At 36.8% G+C, this 26,496-nt stretch overlaps 1 protein-coding gene across 3 annotated transcripts in view; it reads left to right on the plus strand.

Annotated features, from left to right (window-relative positions):
- YLPM1 (YLP motif containing 1) overlaps positions 1 to 26,059 on the plus strand; it is a 66,529-nt gene extending 40,470 nt beyond the window's left edge. The window contains exons 7-21 of one of the 3 annotated variants that reach the window (XM_029237747.1): positions 758 to 1,178; positions 1,292 to 1,384; positions 2,588 to 2,783; positions 3,262 to 3,380; positions 4,286 to 4,440; positions 7,691 to 7,753; positions 8,038 to 8,157; positions 8,375 to 8,551; positions 8,639 to 8,722; positions 9,011 to 9,094; positions 11,394 to 11,474; positions 14,653 to 14,704; positions 19,779 to 19,909; positions 25,151 to 25,333; positions 25,667 to 26,059. In XM_029237747.1, coding sequence (XP_029093580.1) covers positions 758 to 1,178; positions 1,292 to 1,384; positions 2,588 to 2,783; positions 3,262 to 3,380; positions 4,286 to 4,440; positions 7,691 to 7,753; positions 8,038 to 8,157; positions 8,375 to 8,551; positions 8,639 to 8,722; positions 9,011 to 9,094; positions 11,394 to 11,474; positions 14,653 to 14,704; positions 19,779 to 19,909; positions 25,151 to 25,297 — 1,923 coding nt within the window. In that variant the 3' untranslated portion in view covers positions 25,298 to 25,333; positions 25,667 to 26,059. Of the gene's footprint in view, positions 1 to 757; positions 1,179 to 1,291; positions 1,385 to 2,587; positions 2,784 to 3,261; positions 3,381 to 4,285; positions 4,441 to 7,690; positions 7,754 to 8,037; positions 8,158 to 8,374; positions 8,552 to 8,638; positions 8,723 to 9,010; positions 9,095 to 11,393; positions 11,475 to 14,652; positions 14,705 to 19,778; positions 19,910 to 25,150; positions 25,334 to 25,666 lie in introns of those variants that run through there. The other 2 variants (XM_029237748.1, XR_003795890.1) reach the window with 2 other exon arrangements.
- Positions 26,060 to 26,496: the final 437 nt, after the last annotated feature.

Genomic DNA, 26,496 nt, shown 5'->3' on the forward strand with positions numbered 1-26,496 from the left:
TGTTTTCAAGGTTCATCCATGTTATAGCATGAATCAGTACTTCATTTCTTTTTATTGCCAAGTAACAATCTATTGTATGGCTATACTATATTTTGTTTGTCCATTCACCAGTTGATGGACACTTGAGTTATCGAATAATGCTGTTGCGAATATTTGTGTGCAGGTCTTTGGAGGGGCATGTTTTTCTTGGTTAGAGACCTAGGAATGGAACTGCTGAATTATTTGGTAAATTGAAGTTTAACTTTTTGACAAATTGTTAGACCATTTTCCAAAGTGGAAATTTTACATTCTTACTAGCAGTCTAAGAGTCTTTGTGTTTCTCTACATCCTTGCCATCATTTGTTATTGTCTATTTTATCAATTATAGTCATTCTCCTGGGTATGAAATGGTACCTCATTGTGGTTTTAATTTTCATTTCCCTCATGGCTAATGATGTCGAGTATATTTTCATGGGCTTATTGGCCATTCATATATCTTCTTTGGAAAAATATATACAAATCTTTTGCCTATATTTTTTTTGACTATTTGTCTTATAAGAGATTTTTATATTCTGAACACAAGTCCATTATCAGATAGGTGATATGCACATATTTTCTCCCTAATGGTGTATTTTAAAGTACAAAAAATTTTGAATTTTGAGTAAGTTCAATATATCAAATTTTTCTTCTATGGATTGAGAACCAGATTTTAATTTCTACTGATATGTGAAAACATGATGGTATGCTCATTCGTTAAGCCATTTACTCTGTTCTCCAGCCTCCAGGGTCCTATAGACCACCCCCTCCTATGGGTAAACCACCAGGTTCAATTGTAAGACCCTCTGCTCCACCAGCAAGATCATCTGTTCCTGTGACCAGGCCGCCTATCCCAATACCGCCACCGCCACCCCCTCCTCCTCCGCCGCCACCTCCTCCTCCAGTGATAAAGCCACAGACTTCAGCTATGGAACAAGAACGCTGGGATGAAGATTCTTTCTATGGCCTCTGGGATACAAATGATGAACAAGGACTGAATTCGGAATTTAAACCTGAAGCTGCAACGATTCCATCTGCTCCAGTGTTACCACCCCCACCTGTTCACCCTTCCATCCCTCCTCCTGGCCCGGTGCCTATGGGTATGCCACCAATGTCCAAACCACCACCAGTGCAGCAGACTGTCGATTATGGCCATGGCCGAGGTGAGTGAAAGTGGCAAATTTGTATTTGGGATTCTAAAGGAATTGTTAGCTTCAGCTTTGGCTTCCTTAAGCTTCACTCTTACAGTGTTTTTATCCCTGATTTTGTTTACCAGACATATCCACTAATAAAGTTGAGCAGATACCCTATGGAGAAAGAATAACTCTGCGTCCAGATCCACTACCTGAAAGATCAACTTTTGAAACAGGTAGGAGTCCCAGAGAGATCAGTATTTTTAAACCTTTTAGGACCCAATTATCATATGATTTCCCTTTTGGTAAGGTTATCTGGGCCTCGCTTTTTTTTTTTTTCTTTCAGTGTTCAGAAATAAAGTTTTGTGTTTTTTTTTTAATTAATTAATTTATTTTTGGTTGCATTGGGTCTTCATTGCTGTGTGTGGGCTTTCTCTAGTTGTGGCGAGCAGGGGCTACTCTTCGTTGTGGTGCGCGGGCTTCTTATTGCATTGGCTTCTCTTGTTGCGGAGCACGGGCTCTAGTCACACGGGCTTCAGTAGCTGTGGCACGCAGGCTCAGTAGTTGTAGCTCATGAGCTCTAGAGCACAGGCTCAGTAGTTGTGGTGCACAGGCTTAGTTGCTGTGCGGCATGTGGGATCTTCCCGGACCAGGGCTCGAACCTGTGTCCCCTGCATTGGTGGGGAGATTCTTAACCACTGTGCCACCAGGGAATTCCCAGAAAGAAAGTTTTAATGGAACACAGACACACTCCCATTAGCTATTGTTTACAGCTGCTTTTATGCTAACAAACCAGAGCTGGGGTAGTTGCGACAAAGACTGTATGTCCTATAAAACATTTACCGTCTGTCCCTTTACAGAAAAAGTTTGCTAATCCCTGTTCTAGACACTGGGAATTCAACAAGAGAAAAATAAAAGTTTCTGTGCTTGTGAAATTACATTCTAATGGGAAAACAAACAAAAAGAATAAATGAACAAGATCGTTTCAGACCTTTGAATGTATTGTAAAGACAGTGAAACATTTGATGTGATGGATAGTGAAGGTGGTTAATTTAGACAGAGTGGTCAGAGGAGGCCCCTATGACAGTGAAGCTGAGAGCTGAATGACAAGGAGTCAACCATGAAGCATCTGCAAACTGACGGTCCCAGTCAGAGGGAACAGCAGGTGGTAGGTCTCAGGACCGGGAAAGTGTGGTTGCATCACAAAAAGATGGGGAAGGTGGTAGGAGGTGAGATCAGAGAGGGAACTAGGGTTAGGCAGGGGCCAGCTCACAGAAGGCCTCTTAGAATGTGGGCCTCCCTTTAATATAGTTAAAAGATTTATTTATAAGTTGAATTTAGGGCAACAATTTATGTTAGTTCTAAATTTAGATTTGTACATTTCTGCTTTTATTTCAGAAAAAAAGGGATATAGTTCTTATTTTATATTGTTTTTATAGAGCATGTAGGCCAACGAGATCGTTATGATAGAGACAGAGATCGTGAGCCTTATTTTGATCGTCAAAGTAATGTCATGGCAGATCATCGAGATTTCAAAAGGGATCGGGAGACACATAGAGATCGAGACCGGGATCGTGGTGTTATTGACTATGACCGGGATCGATTTGACAGAGAACGCCGACCTCGAGATGATAGGTATGCTATGAGAAATATCTTTGCCGGGCGTGCAAATTACCATATACTTAAGTTCAGCAAATGTCAGTGTAGTTAAAGGAACTTTAGTAAATGATGTATTTTTCTCATGCATGTGTGTGTGTAATCTGGAGAGGGAAGAGTACCAGTTTTCAGGAAACTAGGTGGTTGAGTTTTGTGAGCTTGAATTCCAGAGAGTTAAATGGGAGCTGGAGATAGCCAGAAAGGAAAAGAAAGAGTATTGTTGACAAAGTTGTAGTCATTGCTTAATTAATAGGCAGACAATTTGTTTTTGCAATTTGTGAGTTCTGTGGATGTGTGTATGCAAGGCAGATCTAAATGGGAAAGCAAAATGAAAATATAAGTATTGACTATGTATAATAAGTACCCATAGAAAAAATTGGGCAGATAATGGTGTTGCATTATAAGAGACCTCCGTATGTTTTTCATTTACCAAAGCACTTCCTGTTAAACCTTCTAGGACTCAGTCATATCGAGACAAAAAAGACCATTCCTCATCCAGAAGAGGGGGATTTGATAGGCCATCCTATGATCGGAAGTCTGACCGACCAGCCTATGAAGGACCGTCCATGTTTGGAGGTAGATTAGTGCCTTGTTAACTATAAAGATGCTGAGAACTGAAAAAACATGAGATGCTTTCCATTGTAGTTATGGATTTAAACTTTCAGAGTAAAATGCACTCACAGATTTCTCAGAGGTGACAACGTTATCACCAAAAATAGCCATGTAATTGATGAAATAAAATGTAAATTGCTATTTTTACATTTTTAAAGAAATTTTGGAAGCTAGAAACAGAATCGCTTATAATCCCACCACCTACCATACTACAACTATTGTAATTTTGTATATTTCCTGTCATTCTCTCTTCACACACATATTAATGAAGTTGTAATCAAAGTATAAATACAGTTTCTTTGTTGTGCTTGTTCCCATTGATATTGTGTACTATATACATTTTTCCATACATAAACCTATTATATTAATGGCTCTATGATAGTCCATCAAGTGGATGAGATATATGACTCTTATTTTTGGACATTTAGGTTGCTTTTAGTTTTTCACTGTTACAAATTACACTTAAACTAGAAATTCACACCTACTTACACAAACAAGCTTTCCTAAGCTGATGACTTGTTCTCAATATTGTAAAGCAGAAGTTACATACAGACGGACTATAAATCACACTCAGGACTATTCAGGAGTACATGTTATTCTTCTGTGTTCTGTTAACTTTTTTCCTAAGTTTAATACAAACAAGGATGAATTCAGTATTTTTCAGAACATTCTTTTTGCCTGAAATCATACCTAAATCTTTTCATTTTCTTGATTTCAATAGATTTACATTATCTTAAACTATCTCTAATTAAGGATAAAAGTAGCCCCCAAATCACCATAAGTTATATTACCTTAGGAGGAGTGGAGAGAGTTAAAATTTTAAATAATTACTGTATAAATATTAATTTGTTCAACTGCTGGAATCCTAGGAGAACGAAGAACTTACCCAGAGGAGCGAATGCCCCTGCCAGCTCCTTCACTAAGCCACCAGCCACCTCCAGCTCCGCGGGTTGAGAAGAAACCTGAATCTAAGAATGTGGATGATATTTTGAAACCACCTGGCCGAGAGAGCAGACCTGAGAGAGTAAGTCCTATGTAAATGACTAGTTTTCTTGCAAATTAGAAGCTGATAAGGAATCTTTTTAATATCCTGAACAGAATTTCTGTACTTTTCAGTGGCGTAGTATTTTTTTTTAATTTTTAAGAAAATTTTATTTTATTTTATTAAAGTATGGTTGATTTGCAATGTTGTGTTAGTTTCTACTATATAGCAAAGTGATTCAGCTACACAGATGTATACATTCTTTTTCATTTTGGTTTCATCACAGGATATTGAATATATATAGTTCCCTGTGCTATACAGTAGGACCTTGTTGTTTATCCATTCTGTATATAATAATTTGCATGTGCTAATCCCAAACTCCCAGTCCATCCTCCCCCACCCTCCCCCTTGGCAACCACAAATCTGTTCTCTGTGTCTGTGAGTCTGTTTCTGTGTCGTAGTTAAGTTCATTTGTGCCGTACTTTAGATTCCACATATAAGTGATATCATGGTATTTGTCTTTCTCTTTCTGACCTACTTCACTTAGTGTGATAATCTCTAGGTCCATCCATGTTGCTGCAAATGGCATTATTTCATTCTTTTTATGGCTGAGTAGTATTCCATTGTGTATATGTACCACATCTTCTTTATCCATTCATCTGTTGATGGACATTTAGGTTGTTTCCACGTGTGACATAGTATTAATATCAGATTAAAGGCATCTTCAGATCATCATAAAATCTCATAAACTGCCTACCCTATAGAATCTAAGAAATTAGAGCTTAATTGCTTGGCAGAAATAAATGTTGACAATTTCAGAAAATAATTCATAAGAACTCAATTAATTGCAATTTGAAGAAGGGAAAAGAGGATTTGGTTTTATGGTATGTGGAACTAAAAGAGGGAGAATTAGGAGACTTGATTAGTTTAGACCTATTTTCCTCCGTATGTATACATTCTTAAATTTATCTTATATTGCAAAATAATTAGATTCCATTTAAATAAAATGGTTCTGTTTAAATAAAACGGGAGATTTCCATCAGCAGTTTGACTCTGTATATGTATGTATGTCACTGTTTTAAAGTCTATTTCGTCTATTATTAGTATAGTTACTCCAGCTTTCCTGTGGCTGTTGATATATCATTTTCCATCCTTTTAATTTCAATCTATTTGTGTCTTTCAGTGACACAAATAAAGTATGTTTCCTATAGACAGCATATAGTTGGATCATGTTTTTTTATGCAATCTGATAATTTTTGCTTTTTAATTGGATTGTTTAAATCCATTCACGTGTAATGTTATTATTGAGATAGATGGCTTAAGTTCCCTGGTGGTCTAGTGGTTGGGATTCTGCGCTTTGACTGCTGTGGCCCAAGTTCAATCCCTGGTCAGGGAACTGAGATCCCGGAAGCCACACAGTGCTGCCAAAAAAAAAAAAAAAAAAGGAAGATATAGATGGCTTAATTCCATTCTTGGATTGTTCAGTTGTATTGAAATACAATTGATTTTTTCGTACTGATTGTATATCCTTCAACATTGCTGAACTCATGTATTAGTTCTAATAGATTTTTAGTGGATTCCTTAGGATTTTTCCTATCTATAAGATCATGTAATCTGCAGATGGAGATGGTTTTACTTCTTACTTTACAATGTGTATGCCTTTTCTCTTTTTCTTGCCTCATTGCTCTGGCTAGACCTCCAGTACAGTGTTGAACAGATATGGTGAGAGTGGACATCCTTGTTTTATTCCTGTTCTTAGAAAGAAAACTTTCAGTCTTTCACCATTAAGTACTATGTTAGTTGTGGGTTTTCATTAGATGTCCTTTATCAAGTTCAGGAGGTTCCCTTCCATTCCTAGTTTGTTGAATGGTTTTTTTGGTTTTTTTTTTGCGGTACGCGGGCCTCTCATCGTTGTGGCCTCTCCCGTTGCGGAGCACAGGCTCCGGACGTGCAGGCTCAGCGGCCGTGGCTCACGGGCCCAGCCGCTCCGCGGCATGTGGGATCCTCCCGGACCGGGGCATGAACCCGCGTCCCCTGCATCCGCAGGCGGACTCTCAACCACTGCGCCACCAGGGAAGCCCCTGTTGAATGTTTTTATCATGAAAGGATGTTGGATTTTGTTAAATGCTTTTTCTGCGTTGAGATTTTTTTGTTTTTTATTGTATTGATATAATGTATTACATTAACTGATTTTCAGATATTAATTTGAATCTCTGGGATAAACCCTACTTGGTCATGTTGTGTACTTCTTTTTATATGTTGCTAGATTCAATATGGTAGTATTTTGTTGAAAATTTTTGTATCCATAATCCTAAGAGATATCTGTAATTTTCTTGTGATGTCTTTGTCTGGTTTTGGTATCAGATTATATGCTTGATTTGAAATGCTGGCCTCATAAAATAAGTTGGGAATTGTTCCTTCCTCTTCTATTGTTTGGAAGAGTTTGTGAGGAGTTGGTATTCTTCTTTAAAGGTTTGTTAGGATTCAGTGAAGAAGCCATCTGGGCCTGGGCTTTTCTTTTTTGGCAGTTTTTTGACTACTAATTAAATCTCTTCACTTGTCATAGGTCTATTCAGGTTATCTATTTCTTCCTGAGTCAGTTTCAGTAGGCTGTGTCTTTCTAGGAATTTGTCCATTTCATTTATCTAATTCGTTGGTATACAGTTGTTCATAGTATTCCTTTATAACCCTTTTAAAATTTCTGTAACGTTGGCAGTCATGTCCCCTCTTTTTTTCTGATTCTAGTAATTTGAATTTTCTCTCTTTTTTCTTAGTCTAGCTAAAGGTTTGTCAATTTTGTTGCTCTTTTCAAAGAGCTAGCTTTTGGTTCCATTGATTTTTCTTTGTCTTTCGGTTCTCTATTTTACTAACTTCTGGTCTAATATTACTATTTCCTTCCTTCTGCTTGCTTTCGGTTTAGATTGTTCTTCCACTGTCTTATGTTGTGTCTTCATTATTGTTTATCTCAAAGTATTTTCTGATTTTTCTTTTTTTGATTTTTTTTTGTTTTTTTTGTTTTTGATTTTTCTTTTGACTTCTTCTTTGACCCACTGGTTATTTAGGAGTATGATGTTTACTTTCTACATACTTGTGAATTTCCCAAATTTTTAATTTTACTCCACTGTGGTCAGAGACATGCTTTGTATTATTCCTATGCTCTCAAATGTATTAAGGTTTGTTTCATGGCCTATCATATGGTCTGTCCTGGAGAATGATAGGTCATTGTTAACTCTAAGATCTCACTGTGAAATAAAATCTTCTCTGGGTGACTTTTTTTTTCGTTGTGTTTCAGATTGTTGTTATAATGAGAGGATTGCCTGGCAGTGGAAAGACACATGTTGCGAAACTTATTCGAGTGAGTATGGGAAAGTGAAAGAATCAGTTGCTTTTGTTAGCCACTTGCCTTCTTAGCAAGTAATATGATATTGATACAGATATTTGCCATTTGATCCATTCTAGTTGGCCCATCTGGTAGATGCTATATCGTAAATTTTGATCTGCTTAGGCAGATGCTTTGCCCCTGCTTGATTTGAAACTACAAGAAGATTGCGTGGTATTTAGCCACAGGAAAAACTTTGTGCACATTTATTAACTTATTCCATAAATTCTCTTTAACTTTCTTGAATATATGATTCTCAGGATAAGGAGGTAGAATTTGGAGGACCTGCACCCAGAGTTCTAAGCCTGGATGATTACTTCATCGCTGAAGTGGAAAAAGAAGAAAAAGATCCAGATTCTGGAAAGAAAGTGAAAAAAAAGGTATGGTATATTCCTTTCAGATTACATCCTGATTCATAAATAGCATTGAAAGGAAAACATGTTCAGAGAGAAATGTGGCTTTTTTGAACACAAACTTTAGTACTCAGGTGTGAAGGAAAGACTAGAAAGTTGTCATGTCTCCAAATGCTAACGAGGGAAGAGATTTAAGATGATTCTTTGCTTTTGCTAACTCCATATCTCTTTGGGGGGATCTTAGGTAATGGAATATGAATATGAAGCTGAGATGGAGGAAACCTACCGCACCAGCATGTTCAAAACTTTCAAAAAGACTCTGGATGATGGCTTTTTCCCTTTCATCATCCTGGATGCCATCAATGACAGAGTTAGACATTTTGACCAGTTTTGGAGTGCAGCAAAAACCAAAGGATTTGAGGTATAGATTTAAAAGAACTTTAGAGTACTTTATGTTATCATGTAAGTGCTGCATTTGTTTGCCTAATCATTATTCATTCTTTCTTAGGTATATTTGGCTGAAATGAGTGCAGATAACCAGACTTGTAGCAAGAGGAATATTCATGGAAGAAAGCTTAAAGAAATAAATAAGGTGATTTTTTTGAAGCACAGAGGGTGTAATATTCTAAACTTCATTTTGCCTGTTTCATCACTGTTGTCTGGAAATTCTTATTTATCCCCTTTACTTTCAAAATATATTTTCTACCTGCTTTAGTAAATGTTTCTTACCCTTTGTATCTAAGGGTATGAGGTGTCCTAGCTCTTCCTGGAACTAGCCTGTTAGACTTCATAGTATTAGTTAAATTTGTCTTGGATATTCTCTTGGTCTTTCTTTGAGTAGTTTCCAGGGATAACGCGACCTCCTGAATCTCTCAATTAGATGGCCGATCACTGGGAAACGGCACCTCGTCATATGATGCGTCTGGACATTCGTTCTTTGCTGCAGGATGCTGCTATTGAAGAGGTGAGCGTCCTTTGGCTCGAAAGCAGTGCAAAAGCGACCTCTTTTTCCGCCTTTTTTTATTTTGAAAAAAATTTAAATTACAGAAAATTGCACGTATAGTATTGCATTGGCCAGAAAGTTCGTTTGGGTTTTTCCATAATGGAAAACCCTAACAAACGATTTGGGCAACCCAATATAAGAACACCTGCATGACTTTCGTTGAGATTCACCAATTGTTAATATTTTGTCTCATTTTTCTTTACTTAGATTTCTTCTTCCTCTTCTTCTTGTTACTACTACTACTGCTACTTCTACTAGTACTACTACTATTCCTCTTACTGTGGAACCATTTGAGAGTTAAAATGCAGACCTCATAAACCCTTTAGCCCTAAATATTTCCATAGATATCTCCCAAGAACAAGGGCATTCTCTTACAAAACTGGAAGACTCAATTATCAAATTTAAGAAATTTAACATTGATAAGGTACAATATATTAGGTAATATAAATTTCCTGAATTCTTTCATATACAGTCCATATTCATATTTCACCAGTTGTTCCCATACTGTGCTTTATAAGAATTTCTTAAAATCCAGGATCCAGTCCTTTAATACAAAAAATGGTTTCTCAGCTATGTCATTGTCATGAAAGACAAAAAATTTTTGAAGAGTATAGGCCACTTAGCTGTTTTGTAGAATGCCCCTCAATTTGGGTTTGTCATGATTAGCTTTAGGTTAAACATTAGCAGGAATGCTACATAAGTGACATTGTGTTCTCACTGCATCATATCAGGGGTCATATGATGTCGTCTTACTTCATTATTGGTGATTTAAGTGTTGATCACTTGGTTCAGGTGATATTCATCAAATTTTTCTGTGTTTTTCTCTTCCAAATAAGCAATCTGTAGGAAGATACTTTGAAACTGTTAATATCCTGTTCCCCAACAGATTTTCACAGATTGCGAATTCTTGTCTAAATCAATTACTAGTTTGAAATAAATAAATCTTTATTATGGAAAAGGAGAGATTTTTCTCTTTTAATCAGTTATATACTTCTGTTTCATTTGACCTCTTCCTGTGAATGAGAGTTACCTGTACTCAATGTTGTCACTGTATTTTTATGTGTTTTTACCTCCCATGCCACTCCTCATCCCATTTCCTCTGGCTTCTGCCCCAGCCATTCTCTAGAGACTCTCTCACCAAAGATTTCCATGGCAATGGACAATTCTCACTTCTCTTGCTTAATTTTGCAGCCACATATGACATGGTTGACCATGTCCACCTTCTTGAAACCATTTTTCTCTTGGCTTCTGTGAGTCTACCTTCTCCTGGTTCTCCTCTTGCATCTCTGGCCATCCCTTTTCAGTCTCCTTTGCTGGCTTCTCTTGCTACCCAGTCCTTAAATGCTGGAGTTCTTTAGGGCTCTATCCTAGGCTCTATATTCAATCTGCACATTCTGTATCGATAATCAGGCTTTTTGGTACCTTGGATTGCCACTTCTATGCCCTTAATATTAAATTGTAAAGGCTGGAATGAATTTCATCAATATCTTAACAGTAATTATATCTGTGTAGAGGGGTTATGGGTGATTTTTATAATTCTACCATTATTTTCCAAATTCTCTACCAAAAAATATGTATTATCTTAGTACACCTCAGACTCAACCTATTCAATATGTAATTCATCCAAACCTGTTCCTCTTCTCACATTCTCTATTTTAGTAATTAGATCCATCAGTCCACTTGGTTGCTGAAACCCTGACTCTCTACTCTCCATTATCTTTGACTCTTTACTTTCCCCTTGTACCAGTGTTTGATTCTATCCCTCCACCATGTAGTCAGTCTACAAGTTTTGTCAGTTTTACCTTATAAATACTTCTCTAATTTATCTACTCTCTATTTGTATTGCTGCTCTTCTGGGCCAAGCTATTATCATCTGACTTTTCACTATACCCTTTCTTCCATTTTGAAATTTGAATCATACCTGTTTTACTTTATTGAAAAAATACTTGCTAAAGGTTTTAAAAAGAAATCCTAGTAATCCATTGTCATTCAAAACAGATAACCATCAATTTAGATCATTATACACAACTTCATAGAGAATTACAAAGATGGATATCCCAGGAAAATGAAAAGCAGGAATATCATCCTGTCTGTCAGTTCTGTTTCAAAGTTTAGGGTGTTAGAAATTACTTAGCATGTAACAGCAAGTCTGTGTGTCTTGCTCTGGGTAACTGTGCTCATTTCATATCTCATTGAGGGACTCAACATTTTCCTAAATGTTAACTCAGTCTTTTTGTGTGTGATTATTGCGGTATTGTAGGTGGAGATGGAAGATTTTGATGCAAATATTGAAGAACAGAAGGATGAAAAGAAAGATGCAGAGGAAGAGGAAAGCGAACTGGTAGGAGACAGAACAACCACTTTGAACAAAGTGTCTCTTTATTAAAATTCTTAAGGGTTTAAATTCAGCTCTGTGATCAGATGACTATTGTTGATATTGCACCTTAATGGTAAAAGTTTCCATAATCATCTTCAAGGAGACTTTTGGATACTTTTTGTTTTTCCCCTGACCAAAGGAAAAGAACCCTCTACTGTGTTGTTACAAGAAAATTTTTAGAATGCTAAGAAACTTACCCTTGTACTCACTCATCTATTTGTGGGTGGCTCTAGGGGAATACACTTTTTAAGAAAATCGATTACATTTGAAAGGGTATTCTTACATTCCAGCAGATACGTGGTACAGCCTACCCAATGTATGCATAATTGTCTCTTCTTCGCTATCAGAGCTCAAAATTGATTTTCTATAAACTGAGGCAGAAGAACTTATTGAATGAGGAGGCAGAGGGTTGCCACTGACTGCTGGATTTGTTCTTCCGCATTTTATCCTATTAAGTGATGGGGAAAATGATTTGACTGTGTAGGCAATGCATTTTGCTTAGGCTGATTAAAGGCTTACGTAGTGCGAATTCAAAGATCCCGTGTACCTACTGTAAATGCTTTTGATCACACCTCTGTAGTGATGTCTGCCTTTACCCTGTCATTCAAGAATATGCGACCTATAGACTTACGTTATTTTCAGTGTTTGCTAATGGGGTACAGAGATTAGCAGTGCCTTGGAATAGTGTTGCTTTTTAAATTCAAAATATTATTTGTTTTATTTAATACTTCAGCCCTTGCTAAAGCTGCTTTTCATATTCTTCTGAAAATGTGCAAAGCGAGAACCCTGATTCCTAACCCCTAGAGAATATATTCTCTCTAAGGAGTGGTCCCATCAACCCATGTGTGTTACAGAGGACTCTGAATAGAAACTGTGTGTTTGCATAGAGATGGTGTCAATCTCTACATTCCTAGATTTCATATGTGGATTAAAAAATAAGCTTTAAAGTTAATGGCATTTGAGTCTCCTATGTTTTTTTTCTTTAAACAAAGTATTTTTATTAATTAGGTTGTATTTTGACATACATGATCTAAGATGTAGGCAGGAAATTCACTTAAAGGTCCACGCTGTCCTGGAATATGGCTAATGACCAGTTTAGCTACTTGCAGCGTGTGTACTAGCAATCGATCATGTGAGAAGTCTCTAATGTTAGCTTTCTGAAGCTCTGTCTTCCTTTTGTGGAGATTTCCGTTCAGCATATGGTTCATAACATCTGACTTGCTTAGGTGTAGGTCAAAACTTGGAACTTTTAATTGAATGTACTATTATTTTTAAAAGTGAAACACATTGTAATACTATATTTTTTCATCAGAAACATGGCAATGAAGCCTTAGAATTCTACCCTGCTGAACTATCTCTTTTATTTCCAAGTAGCCTAATATTTCAAACAGTGAGAAAATAATTTTAAGTTTTAAGGAAGAAAAAGGTGGTTCCAGCAGGGGGAAATTAATGTACTCATTTTGCTTATCTTTATGTTATAAACCTTCTCTTAACCTTTTTTCAAAATGCAGAATCGAGATCTTCTACTGTTGGGTTCTATTCCAAGAGTAAAAGATTCTTGGAGAATTGACCCTTGGAAAGGGTTAAGAGCAAGTCTTGTGTCATTCAGACCATTTTAATGGAATTTTCACTGAACTTTACATTTTCTACTCTGTACTGATTACTATAGCTGGGTGAAATCCAAACTTTTCTTGGTTAAGAGACTCCTTTGGGGGGATCATTGGTATGATATTTTGTCTTCTTTAGTGCTTCAGTGAACCTCATAGATCTGACTCAGAATTTATAAATATATTATTCTAGTGATGTTTAAGGTTTTCAGATGAGTTTTTGAGATACAACTGTACAAATTCCATCAGTACTAAACTTTTAGCACCATCATTTCAGCCTTTGTCTTGGTTTGTTCTAAACATGTATTTGGAAAGGATGGTATAATTTATAATCTGAAATACTACCTAATTAGTTGAAATTGAATTATTAGTCTGGCTTAAAGACTAGAAATGTATAAAACGTGTAGATTTCCTGGAAGAATGATGATGCTCTAGTACACTCTTAACACAGAAGCTATTGTCATGAAATGTTCAACATACTTTCCAGCTTTACCTGTGTGTCAGTCTATTCTATGAACTCGAACATTCCCAATAGTAGAAAGATATATGGATTCTTAAAAGAAGATGCTGACACCTTTGATGAATCTGTCCTATATAATAAGTCCTAACCTAATATTAAAGTTCTGTATGTTAAGACCTAATAGAGAACAGAGTCCAAATGAAGGAAAGGGGGAATCAGTGAATTATGTGGAAAAAGCATACACTTGCTAGGTGAATAAACTGAAAGGCTTACTACATAGCTAAATAGGTACATTGTGAAATTTGAAAATCTTATGTAGGGCTTCGTTTGAAATAAACCACCCAGTTATTTTATTAAATAAGATATAAATTGCCTGTGGAGATTTCTGGGTTTTCATATAATAGAAAGATGTAATTTTTTAAAAGACATCAGAAATAATAATCTAGTTTCCAACTGATGAAAAAGTAATGCTCTGAAATTGATTCAGTAAAATTAGTCTTTGTAAGATCTAACTGGTAAATGGATTGAGTCATTTTAAAATGAAGTTGAACTTCATAATTGTGTTCAGTGATACCAAGTTTTCTCCCTTCTTTTGAGTATCTAAAAGTACACTGGAATATAAAGTAACTGTCTTGAAGAACACTCTTTGGACCTCATGGCTACTATCACTTGATGATAGCAGTTGTATTTAGAAAATAACCTAGCTAGTATTATAAATTCTCTGCTACTCTGAATAATATTAATTGAGCACAGTAACTACCATACATTCTTACCATATTGGCTATATAGCTGTTGTTCAGACTACAGTTGTGTGTCCTGAACTGTAGTTGCCGCCAAGCGCCTTCATGATACCACTCTAAAGTGACTATTCTGAAATCTGGGCAGTGAAGTTTGGTGAATTTGGTAATTCAGTTTCTTCAAAGATAATGAGACTGTGTTTTCCCTCAGGATATATTTATAAATAGTGAGTGGAAACTGAATCCATTCCCAGTTTTAATGCTTTTCCAATTCAAAAGTGATGTGCATGTATGTGTCTCTTTCTAACCCTTCGAGCTTCTCTCTGTGTACGATTTAGGGTTACATTCCGAAAAGCAAATGGGAGATGGACACATCTGAGGCAAAGCTAGGTGGGTATTTCCTTTTTCCTGTTTTTATATGTGATACCTGATGGTAATGGTCATAGATCTTTCTGCTATAAGAAGAACAAATTTCCCAAAGTTTCTGCTTAAATGAAGATTTTTGGCCTACCTTACATCCTCAGTCTGTTTTGTTGGCTTTCATTTATGTCTTGTGACAGAGTGAAAGAAGAGTATTTTAAAAGAACTGCCTTCGGTACCACTTAAAGTTTTTAAAGTAAATGGAAATATGTGATAAATTTAGTAATAAAACACTGTCACTTCTAAAATCCATTCATTTATATTAATCAGAAATGTTGGTGTAGGTGAGGTTTCTACTTTTTTAAAAAAAATATTTAACTGCAGTCCAAAGTTTAACCTGATTATGAATACTTTGGGTAATAGTGGTAGTAATAATAATAAATATTGAAGTTTAAAAATTAATTAAAAGGCAGTTATTTTCCTTGTATAATAAATTAGAGTTTCTGAGTTGGGGAGGTAGATATATAATTCAGGTCTTTGAGGAGCCCGCTTTGTAAGATTCCGTTTAAATTTTCCTCCAGCTTGTCTTTAGTGCCAGATTACAAGGTAGACTGGTGAAAATTGTCTAAATCAAAAATTGGAGTTGCTTAACATGGGGTTCTTTGTCAAGCAGAAAATCATACATATCCAATGGATTTTACCCCAATATTTCACGGTAATATTGCAGAACAATTTTTTTTTTACCTCACCTAAAGAGAACCATTTAACATGTTGATTAAGATGTATTAGTAAATAATTTAAGATAATGGTATAAGATTTTTTGAAAAGATGGACCTTACTAATATATGAAGTATGACTATTGGTCTCTGCATTTCTCCTCCTGGAATTATGCTGGAACTCCAAAGCTGAAGTAACCATAGAAATATATCTTAAATTTATAGAACAGATTTGAGTCATTTAGCTACTTCACTGTTTGGGGCATATTATCTGTGTTTCTGACATCAGATGGATGCACTTTACACACAATTGCATAGGCTATGCTTTTTATTTTGCCCAGCTGATCGTGTGAGCCATTGATGACGACCAGGTCCTATGTGAAAAGATAATTCCGTAAACTGTAGTATTACCATATTGTTGCGATAGGTGCTTTGTTGCAAAGTCTAGGATTTTTTTCTAGTGTATGGCATGTGAAAATGATATGTGGTTTCTGACATATTCTTGCATTCGTCCTCCCTCTGTGGGAAATCTTAATAATAAACCATCTCCTTCCCTAAACTTTTAAAGTATTCATAAGTGTTTAAATGCCATTAAATATGTAGGAAAATAACAATCACAAGTTACTTTTTTAATAATAATGCTTTAGATATGTTTATTTTAAGATTAGATTAAACCTGAAGTTCTGTACTTATAGAATAACCTATAAGACTATAAGATCATTTCCCTATTTTCTGGTTCTCTAAGTAGTGATTATCTTTTGAGGCAAAGAGAAATGGTAATTAAAGAGACAAGGGGATTGTAAAATATTTTAGCTAAGCATATAATCTTTAGAGGCCTTATGTAATATATTATCTAGGATAATGCTTTTTTTTTTAACTTGAGCTAGTCCACTTTCTATTTTCCTTTCTAATTTCTAAAGAGAAAGGAAAATGGAATTTAGTTATGATGATTATTCAAGATAATATGACATTAATCTTGGTATCAATTTCTGGAAAAAATTCTGGCCTATCTACTATTTGCTTCTCAGAAAATACATTTTATATAAATTCAGTCCATTTTAAAGGCAGAATGTTAGACGGTGATCCAGAAATAGAACTGTTAAATAAACCATTTCAATTAAAGGCACTGAAGATCTAGTAATGAATCTAGGAAATAAATTCTTAAATGTTTGCAGTTGGGTTTTTGTTTGTGACAGTGATGTTTCCTATAATGACTTGCCTCTTGCACCACTGTGTTATCTTGAGAGCTATATCATCTTTAGAGAAAGGCAGGTGGAGTGTGAGCATTCCTGAAAGTGCTTGCTTCTTTGAGATTGGCCCATGGAGCCAATTGAGAAAAAGAAGAAGAGCCTGAAACATGAGGCTCTTCATTTGAGAATTAGCCTATTTATGTTGCCTTCCTGTCATAGCAAATTCAGTAGATTTGATTAGCAGGTACAATTTATTTTTCTGAGTATTTTACCAACATTTCTTAAATTACTCTTGGTAACATGATTATGCTGGGTGGAAACATACTAAGCTTTAGCAGTGTCATACGTTGAGCTAGACAAGCTGAATCTGTAACTGAGGAATTTTGATTTACAAATGAGTCTGCCAGTGAGAAAATACTTACCTATAATCTTTCAAAGAGCTGTTAAATCTCATTGTAGAGTCTCGATCTGTGTTCATTAAGTACAGTATACAGTTCAGCCTATGTGTGAGTGTTAAATTGGAAGTGGTGTAATTTTAGAAAAATTCAGAACTGGCCTGAGCTTCATCTGGCATGGGTGTCATGGAGTTGTTGAAGACTGCCTGTGGCCCACCTTCAGTAGCACCTGAATGGCTCCTTTCCAGCTGGGACACAGGCACCCTAATGCAAGGGTGGGTGTTACATGCCACATCAAATGCTGGGATTCAGCATTCAAGCTACTTAAATTCCACTGACATGATTTTGGTTTCTCAAACTGAAAAACCAAAAGAATATTTGAGACTGTTGTCATCCTAATTTAGGCTTCTTCATATCGAGTACTTTTGCTTTTCTCATCTCAGTGTCATTTGTCTCTGCTCATGAGTTATTGTGTACTGGCCTTCTACATGTCAGGCGGTTTCATCTCTTCACAGTTGGAATGCAATTATTATTTGTATAGGCACGTAACCCTTGTGTGTTCACTGTGATCAAATTTTCAGAACTATCATTTATGTTTAGAAAATACATAGATATATCTAAAATTTTTTTTCTGTTGTGCTGTAATAATAATATATACTGTTTTGAAGACGTGGTAAAATTCTGTGACCTGCCAAGTTGGATATTTATACTTTCATCTTCATCTTAAAACTTCACCTTTTGAAATTCAAACCTCTGAAAATCATTAGTATGAGTGTGTTGGACACCAGTCGTCTTCTGTAACTAACAAATACCCCAGATTCCTCTTCCTTCACCTTATGCCATACATCTGTGTGTTTGGGTTTCCAGGATGCCATGTGGAAGAGGTATGAACCTTTCTTCAGCCCCAAGAAGGAAACTTTAAACATGTGCACAATAAAATTTCAAATTAAACATTACAAACAAGGGTGTTCAGACTAGAAATACTTGCTCTTCTGAACTTCCATGTTGCAAATATGGGACTCCTGGTGTGTAACTCCTGTCATACACCCAGTGTATGAGGAAAAGTTCTTGCAGTTTTCTCACTGCCCTTCTGTATTGCTGCCTGGCCATGTTCTATTCTTAGAGTTGAAATACGAAATTTTCCTTTGAAGTATGTTAATGTGGAAGTTGATCTTATTAAGTTTGGAAATCCTTTGAGGTTTATTCAATAAGTGTATTGGAGCTGCTTACTCTTCTGCTAATACTGTACACTGTTGAACTGAGAACAGTTTTACTGTTTGTGGGACTTTGTTGGTTTTCTAATACCATATTTTATGTCCCTGTGCAATCAAGGTGTCACTTCTTTAAGATCTTGTATAGTATGGCCTGTCATATACATGTAGGTTAGAGCCATTTGGTAAGCATGTGATTTACAGAGGAGATTAGAAGACTGTTTCTGTTGAACTCAATCCGTGTTAAAAATTTTCCAAAGTGATATGATAAAAATTTCTTGGGTTTTGTAAAGTGTTGTAGTTTGCCTTGCTGATATTTCAATAATATTGCTTTTATGGGGGGAGGAACGTAGGAAATAAAAGCTTTGCCAAGTATGCAATATCTTCCTGGTTTTTGAGGCCTGTATGGTATGCACAGTTAGTTGTGTGTATAACTTTTACATTTGAAGCATAAACTCACCTTCCCTCCTGCTTCCATTGTACTTTTCTTTTCATGTCAAGTTCTCTCCACCTTGATGCCTAAAAGGTTTCTATTATATATACACTCTGCACCCTTTATGGACTTAAATGAAGTGTGGTTATTGTGTGTTTCTGAAGTGTTTAGGTTTTCCTTTATTGGTCTACGTAATAATAGTGTGTTTATAACTGCAGATGATCCAAAAATTTAGTGCTTCAATGTAGTGCATATATATGTATATATAATATATATATATTATATATATGTATATGTATAACTCATAATATTTCACATGTAGAATTCAAAATCAGAATTAACCAATAAAAAAACCCACACATTTTCATCGTGTGTTCTTGAAGACACCTAAACTCATATCTAATAATTTCTGAATCAGCAATCCCTGTTCATTTAATTGATTACAGTTTGGGGCTTTTGGAAAGCCTCTCAGATTGAGGATTCAGAAAGGAAATTCAGGTCCAGCCACTTTGGCTGACTAGCCCTTAGCCTCAGGATGGTCAACAGCACTTCACAGTATAACCAAAGAAAGTGGTGATTTGTATAATCAACTTACTCATAAACATTCTCATGACGAATCGTCTCACAGTGGTCAAAATCCCAAGAAACTGTTAATCTAAAACCTTTCTGAACGTTAGCTTGGCTCATTAAGTTCTTGTACTACCTGCTTTTCATATAATACGATACACACATGACTGCACATCTAATGGGTGGTGTTAATATTGTGTTAAAGAAAAAAAAGAATGGAAGAAATTGCTCTTAGAAAAACCCAATGTTGCATTTTCATCAGAACATGAGAGCTGAAGTGTTGTGATTTTAGGTGGGGTGGGAGGATAAGGAGGCCAGGAAACAAGTGCCTTCTCTTGTTCTGCCCATATTTGTTACTTAAACCAACATAGTAATATAAAGGCTGCCAGTATGAACACCAGATAAACAATGGAAATTGCACAGAACTCGATATTATCTCAGCCAAGAAGATAGTTTGGATCTACAAGTGATGCTGCTCTCACAAATGCGGATGTGCCCTCTGACAGTGTTCCAGCCTTCTTTTCCCTTGTTTTTGTGTCGTGTGCCAGCTCACACTCTTCCTTAATGCTGCGGCTCTGTGTTTGTCCCTCAGACAAGTTGGATGGCTTGAGAACTGGTACTAAAAGGAAACGTGACTGGGAGGCTATTGCCAGCAGAATGGAGGATTATCTTCAGCTCCCTGATGATTATGACACTCGTGCTTCTGAGCCTGGGAAGAAGAGGGTAAGAGACTGTCAATAACTACCAACAGATAAAGGGCCCGTTTAGGCATCTGGTTTTAGAAAGTTATAGTCAGATAATCATATGAATGCTGTTTTTTTAGAGTGGTTTGGTTTATACTGTATCATATTACACATTAAGAAAAAGAGTCCTTACAAATGATCAGATCAAAATGTACAAGTAACTTAAAAAATGGAGAACAGAACCTCACGTGGCTAGCATGTTGTCCACCTTAAAGGAGTTTGGAATGGCTGCTTGTGCCATTTTGTCATGGGGCAAAAGAGCCAGGTGCAAAGTAGAGTATTAAAGAGAATCTATGGGACTTCTTAATGGATTAGATGTAGAGGGTCCAGGATGGATGAAATCAAAGGTGACTCTTCAGGGTTCTGGCCATAAGCATTCCATATATGTGGTGCCATTTACTGAGTTAGTGAAAAGTAGGGGAGATGTAAGCTTGGGAGTGAAAAATCAGAAGTTCAGGGAGGTACCAGTTAAGTTAGAAGTGATAATAGGACTCAGGTCTCCAAAATTTAGAAGTTCAGATAGAGGTAAATGTTTTAAGAAGTAAAGAATACTCCATTGTTAAATGATACAGGGAAGACAAGTAAATTGAGAAAAGAGAAATAGCCATTGGATTTGGCAACATGGAGATTGTTGATGTTTGATCAAAGAAAGTCAAGCTTTCTTAGAGAGTTGAAGGACAGAAGCCAATTTGGAGCAGATGGTAGAAGAATAGGAAATGAGGAAGTGCAGAACAGCAAATGTAGATAACTTTTTGAAGAAGCTTTGCTGTGATAGGGAGCAGAGTAATGAAGCCAGGATGTTGGATAAGTCTTCCACGTAGATGTCAAATTCAATAAAAGTGATAATTGTATATATCCTTTAAAACAAAATAAAGTAAGAGGGATCATATTACATATGATTTACATAAACCTTTTCCAGCTAGTCTGTCTTGATCTTTCTATTTAAGTATATACAAACCTACAGTTCTTTTTATTTATTTATTTTTTTGTCTGTGCCACGCAGCTTACAAGATCTTAGTTTCCTGACCAGGGATTGAACCCCGGTCCTTGGCAGTGAAAGCAGAGTCCTAACTACTGGACTGCCAGGGAATTCCCTACCGTTCTTTTTAAATGCCTGCCTAGTGTGCCATTGTTTGGCTGAATAATCAGTTATTTATCCAGTCCCTTATCAGTGGATGCTTATGCTGTTTTCATTTTATTGCTAATATAATACTCTGGTGAAAGTCATATGCATACATCTTGGCATCTTTTTGACAGTATCTCTCTAGGGAATATTTTTAGTCTTAAAGCTGCAAGCTCATAGAATATGATTTATCATTCTGACAGATATTGTGAGATTGTTTTCCAAAAAGGTTGCATCTATTTATACACCCACATGTAAGGAAATGCCTGTTTTTCCACACTTGCACCAGCAGTGCTGTTATTGAACTTTTTAACTTTTGACAATCTAATCGGTGAAAAAAAAATGGTATCTCATTTTTCATTTCTCTAAGTAAGAATGAAGTTAATAATAATTTCATCATCATTACACATCATTTCTTTTTTATGAATTCTCTTAGTAATTCAGTATTAAAAGGATATTTATTAAGAGAATAAAAATGCCAGTAAAACTTCATTACAGTGGATACCATTACAAAGGACTCCAGGTTTCAAAGCTCTTTCAAATACTGCAGACAGTCCCTAGACCTGCCCATGTCTGTGTCTTGAGACCTAGTTAGTGGCCTTCTGTGTGTGCCCAGCTCCACGCAGGGACTACTTGTCTTGATACCTCTTATTCCAGTTTTAAGGTTGGGGCAACAGAAAAGTAGAAACAGCTCTTCCTTGGGCATAATAATTTGGTGTAACAGTGAATAATTCCAAATGAGAAATATTTTTCTCTAGTTCATTTTTAGTCAGGTAACTGTTACTCTCTTCAATCAGGAGTATGTGATCCCATGTAATTTACTTTGTAAGCTGGGTGGACAAAGAGCATGAGCGGTTCACATCCTAATTCTTGTGGCTCCTCTTTTCACTCTCCTCCCTGCCTCCCACCCTCATTTCAAATAGCTTTTTTTTTCTTGAGGAGATAGTAATTTTTTTTAACATTTTTATTGGAGTATAATTGCTTTACAATGGTGTGTTAGTTTCTACTTTATATCAAAGTGAATCAGCTTCAAATAGTTTTTAACACTCAAACCATTTACCAAAATCAACATCAGAGCACAAGGAAATCCTACAGGTAGCCAGGAATGCAGGACTCATTACTCATTCCTTTCCTGGGGGGGTCTCTCTCTTTTTTTTTTTTTTTTTTGCGTTACGTGGGCCTCTCACTGTTGTGGCCTCTCCCGTTGCGGAGCACAGGCTCCGGACGCGCAGGCTCAGCGGCCATGGCTCACGGGCCCAGCCGCTCCGCGGCATGTGGGATCCTCCTGGACCGGGGCACGAACCAGTGTCCCCTGCATCAGCAGGTGGACTCTCAACCACTGCACCACCAGGGAAGCCCTCCTGGGATCTCTTGATTTCTATAATTCAGCTTTTTATAAATATTGGGCAGGCTTCTGGGATTAATTTACACTGTAACACAAAGGTAGTTCTGTAGAGTTGATATTAGAATTTTACCAAAATGTCTAGGTTTTAAAATATAATTTATTTTTTTAAATTTCCACTTGCTTAGTTGGGTATAAAATGGACTTTAATTTGTGTTTCTTTGATAACTGTGGAAAAGTGAACATTTCTCTTGTTTGCTGAACTCGTACATTTCAGAAATATTTTTGGTGACAACGGATAAAATACATGTATCTGAAACTTTTGCGTATTGGTCAAGAGTTTTCTTTATTATAACTTTTTTTTCTTTTTACAGTTAAGATAAATGGCAAAAAATTGAGATTGTAAATCTCAGTAAAAGTATCTCTAGGAAGATTAGGAGGGACACTGACATTTAAGAAGCTATTTCTAGTTGAAAGTCATTATTTTGCTCCATATATTTTTAGTGTTTTGGGTAATTATTCATTCCTTCTGCAGCGTTGTATGTCTGTGTGTCAGGTCTGTGCAATTGGAGGCCCACTTAAGGAGTGGACCTCCACTGGAGGAGCCTGACATGTAAATAAATAATGTTGATATAGCATCGGTTTTAAAGACTTAGAATTTAAACTACAGATTTAAAAATTAGCTGTTAGTTTACTCAGGGCAAGATTGATTAGTGTGTTTAACTCTGTGCTAAGGAAGTACTGTGGACTGGTTACCTTTTTTTTGTTCAGTGGCCACAATCCATCTGTCCATCCATCCATCCGTTCTTCATTCCCCTTAACCACAGTCATCTTTTGCTAAAATGTATACCCTTGATCCCAGGGAGAGCTGAGAGAGGGGTGCATGAATCTGTCAAAATAAATACATCAGCATTAATGGGCAGAAGGCCCAGAGATCTTGGTACACAGAAGCCCACATTGTTTATTAAAATAACTTTTTACTGAGGCCCATGAAAGAAATTGAGTCATAGGTTTTCTACCCACAAAAAAAATCTACTTTAAAAAGAGTCAGGTGTTATCAGTTTTCCCCCACAGCTGTTACTGTGTATCTTATCTTTGGCTAACTGGTTGCTAAAAACAGTGGGGGGTGGGGGGGAGAAGAAGCCTAGTCATTTGATTACCATTCCTCTAAATGATAATAGGGAGGGTCAGTGTACCTCTAAGAGCAATTACACATTTCCAGGTGCAGCATGGTTGAGCATGCTCTGGTTCCCTTTCCTTGTCACAGATCACAATCACAATAAATCACAAGCCATATTTAAAATACAATCTCTGCAGACTTTGGTACTAGGTATTGCAAACCACAGTTTCATAGTCTCTTTTAAGTATTTCATGTTTTAGAGGGTATATCTGCTTATATTTTTTAAATTACTACTATAACATGTAAGAATCCATATTTTAAAATTATCAGAATACCAATAGAAAATATCCCTGATCTATATATTTGTAGTTATAATCTTGCCATAAATGCTATCAACTGAGCCTGTCTCTTGGTCTGTTCATCTCATAAATGAAAGTAATCTAAGGATAAATTTCAAAAAAATTTATTATGTGGAGACAAATAAAACTTAGTCTTTCGGGACTTCCCTGGTGGCGCAGTGGTTAAGAATCCGCCTGCCAATGCAGGGGACATGGTTTCGATCCCTGGTCTGGGAAGATCCCACATGCCGGAGCAACTAAGCCTGTGAGCCACAACAACTGAGCCCAGGTGCTGAGACGACTGAAGCCCGGGTGCCTAGAGCCCGTGCTCTGCAACAAGAGAAGCCACTGTAGTGAGAAGCCCACGCGCTGCAATGAAGAGTAGCCCCTGCTCGCCGCAACTAGAGAAAGCCCGCGCGTAGCAACGAAGACCCAATGCAGCCAAAAATAAATAAGTTTTTAAAAAAAGAAAAAAACAACAACTTAGTCTTTGATCTAGGGTGTATATAGTCTGTTAGGGAAGAGAGATCTGTAAGTGGATAATTGCAATATAGTATGGAAGTTCAAAACTAGACATGTCAAAATCCAGAAGTAACTCCAGGGAAGCAATGATTAATTATTTGATTGGCAAAGGACAAGAGGGATAAAGCAAGGGTTGATGACTAGACTCATGCCAGGTGGACCAGGTTAGAACAAAGACGTTTCAGGAAGAGAGACTAGTTTGTGCAGCCTTACGGAGATGAGAAATGGCCCAGTGTGCTCTGAGAGCTGGAAGTAATTTTGTGTTGCTGTATAAAGTGCCGTAGGTACTGCCCAGAGATGCTGCAGGAGAATAGACAGGGCCAGATCCAGAGGGACCTGTGTGCTTGGATTTTATTCTGTAGGTAGGGCACAGATTTAAAGCTGTGTGTATTTTAGGACTATTCCTCTGGCAGAGTGGATCGGAGGGAGTGTGAATGAAGATAGGAAGACTAGGTAGAGGTTAGTGCTTTTCCTTAGGTAAAAAAAATGAGGCCAGTGAACTGAAAAGGAGTGACAGGAGGGGGAAGGGGATAGGACTGAACTGAGGGCTGAACTGTTCAGGAGCTGGAGTGGTTAGGACTTGGTGATTGACTAGAGAGTTTTCTTTCTGTAACTTATGGTATATGGCTTTCTTCAATTCTCCACAGTTAACTTCTAATTTTTTAACCTCCTGGCTTTAAATTAGTTATCCTACCCATTAGACTATTCAGAAAGCTAAGAGGCTCTTTGCGTACTTATTTTTTCTAAAGCCCAGCCTAATGCTGTGTTCTTTTTAGGTGAGATGGGCAGACCTGGAAGAAAAGAAGGATGCAGATAGGAAAAGGGCCATAGGTTTTGTGGTCGGACAGACTGATTGGGAGAAGATCACAGATGAAAGTGGTCACCTGGCTGAAAAAGCCCTCAATCGAACCAAATATATATGAGACTTAGTTTTTGAATGGAGTCATTACTCCTCTAAGGTAAGGGTACACAGTCATATAAATAGCCTACTGTTTGTTGTTTTGAAGAGTTTGAGATAAAGAAGACAGCATGCTTTGCTAAAAATGCTTCTCTTCTTGTATTGTTTTCTGGTTCTAAAAGAGTAAGTATGTGCTAGTTGCCAGCATTTGCAATACAGGGTATTAGAAAAGGAAGCAATTTTCTGCAACCTGGCTTACTTATAAAAATATAAGACTTAAGAAAAGCTTGGATTCTATAGATTTGGTAAGGAGTGGAGTGATGAGAGAGACTAAGGTCTGCTGAATTTTCTGTCTGTTCCTTCTTGCTGTGACAGCCTTTTCTTTTCTTTCCAGGTGGTTCGCTTTGAGGTGGTCTGAAGCCAACGCCTCATGGAGCTTCGTTGTGTGTCACCTTGCTTCCACATTTCAGTTTTTGTTTTGTTTCTACTGCTTTAGTTTTTTAAAGTTCTCCAGTGTCCCCAAGAGGTATTAGGATCTTGCTCTACCCAAGCAAGACATTAATTTTTCTTTTTAACTACTTTGGGGAGGGAGGGATTGATAGCTTAACTGCCGAAGCCAGGTGGAGATCTGCCGGAGGACTCCAACAGACAACGTTTCCTCCACTGTACAGTGTCGCAGACTATCTCTATCATCATTGCTTTGTGGCTGTTTTTGTTTTTTTACTGTATGTAACTGGTAGTTGATTGTACTAGGATTAAAAAAAATAAACTTTCATGATAAAGCCAATGAGATTCATGGGCTGTACAGCATGAGCCCCTTTCTCTTGTTTTCTTAATTTTATTTTTATTGCTTTTTTAATATGGTGTGTTCTAATTACATGCTAATTGAACATCCCAAAACCTCTTTTCCATTCAATATTATGTAGCTCAATGATTCCATAATTCATGTTGTAAACACAAGGCTCAGTGATGTTCACAACACTTACCTTTGTTTTATAGCTGATTTCTTTCTCTATCTTGGTGTCTTGAAGACTAGTAGAGACAATTTCAAATATTCCTCAGTTCCCTGGAGCACATCTGTTCTGTATCATGATGTTTTATTTGTTTTCTTTATTTTTTGGATCCTTTCTCTGCTCCTCCCTCTTTTCTTTCCTTCCTCTTCTTACTTTCTCCCTTCACGTTCTGTTATGTTTTGATTTTTCCCTGATCTGGCTTTGACTCCTG

Source organism: Monodon monoceros, unplaced genomic scaffold, assembly GCF_005190385.1.
Source record: "Monodon monoceros isolate NGI ecotype Baffin Bay Population unplaced genomic scaffold, NGI_Narwhal_1 Super_Scaffold_21, whole genome shotgun sequence".
In the NCBI taxonomy this organism is placed as follows: Eukaryota; Metazoa; Chordata; class Mammalia; order Artiodactyla; family Monodontidae; genus Monodon; species Monodon monoceros.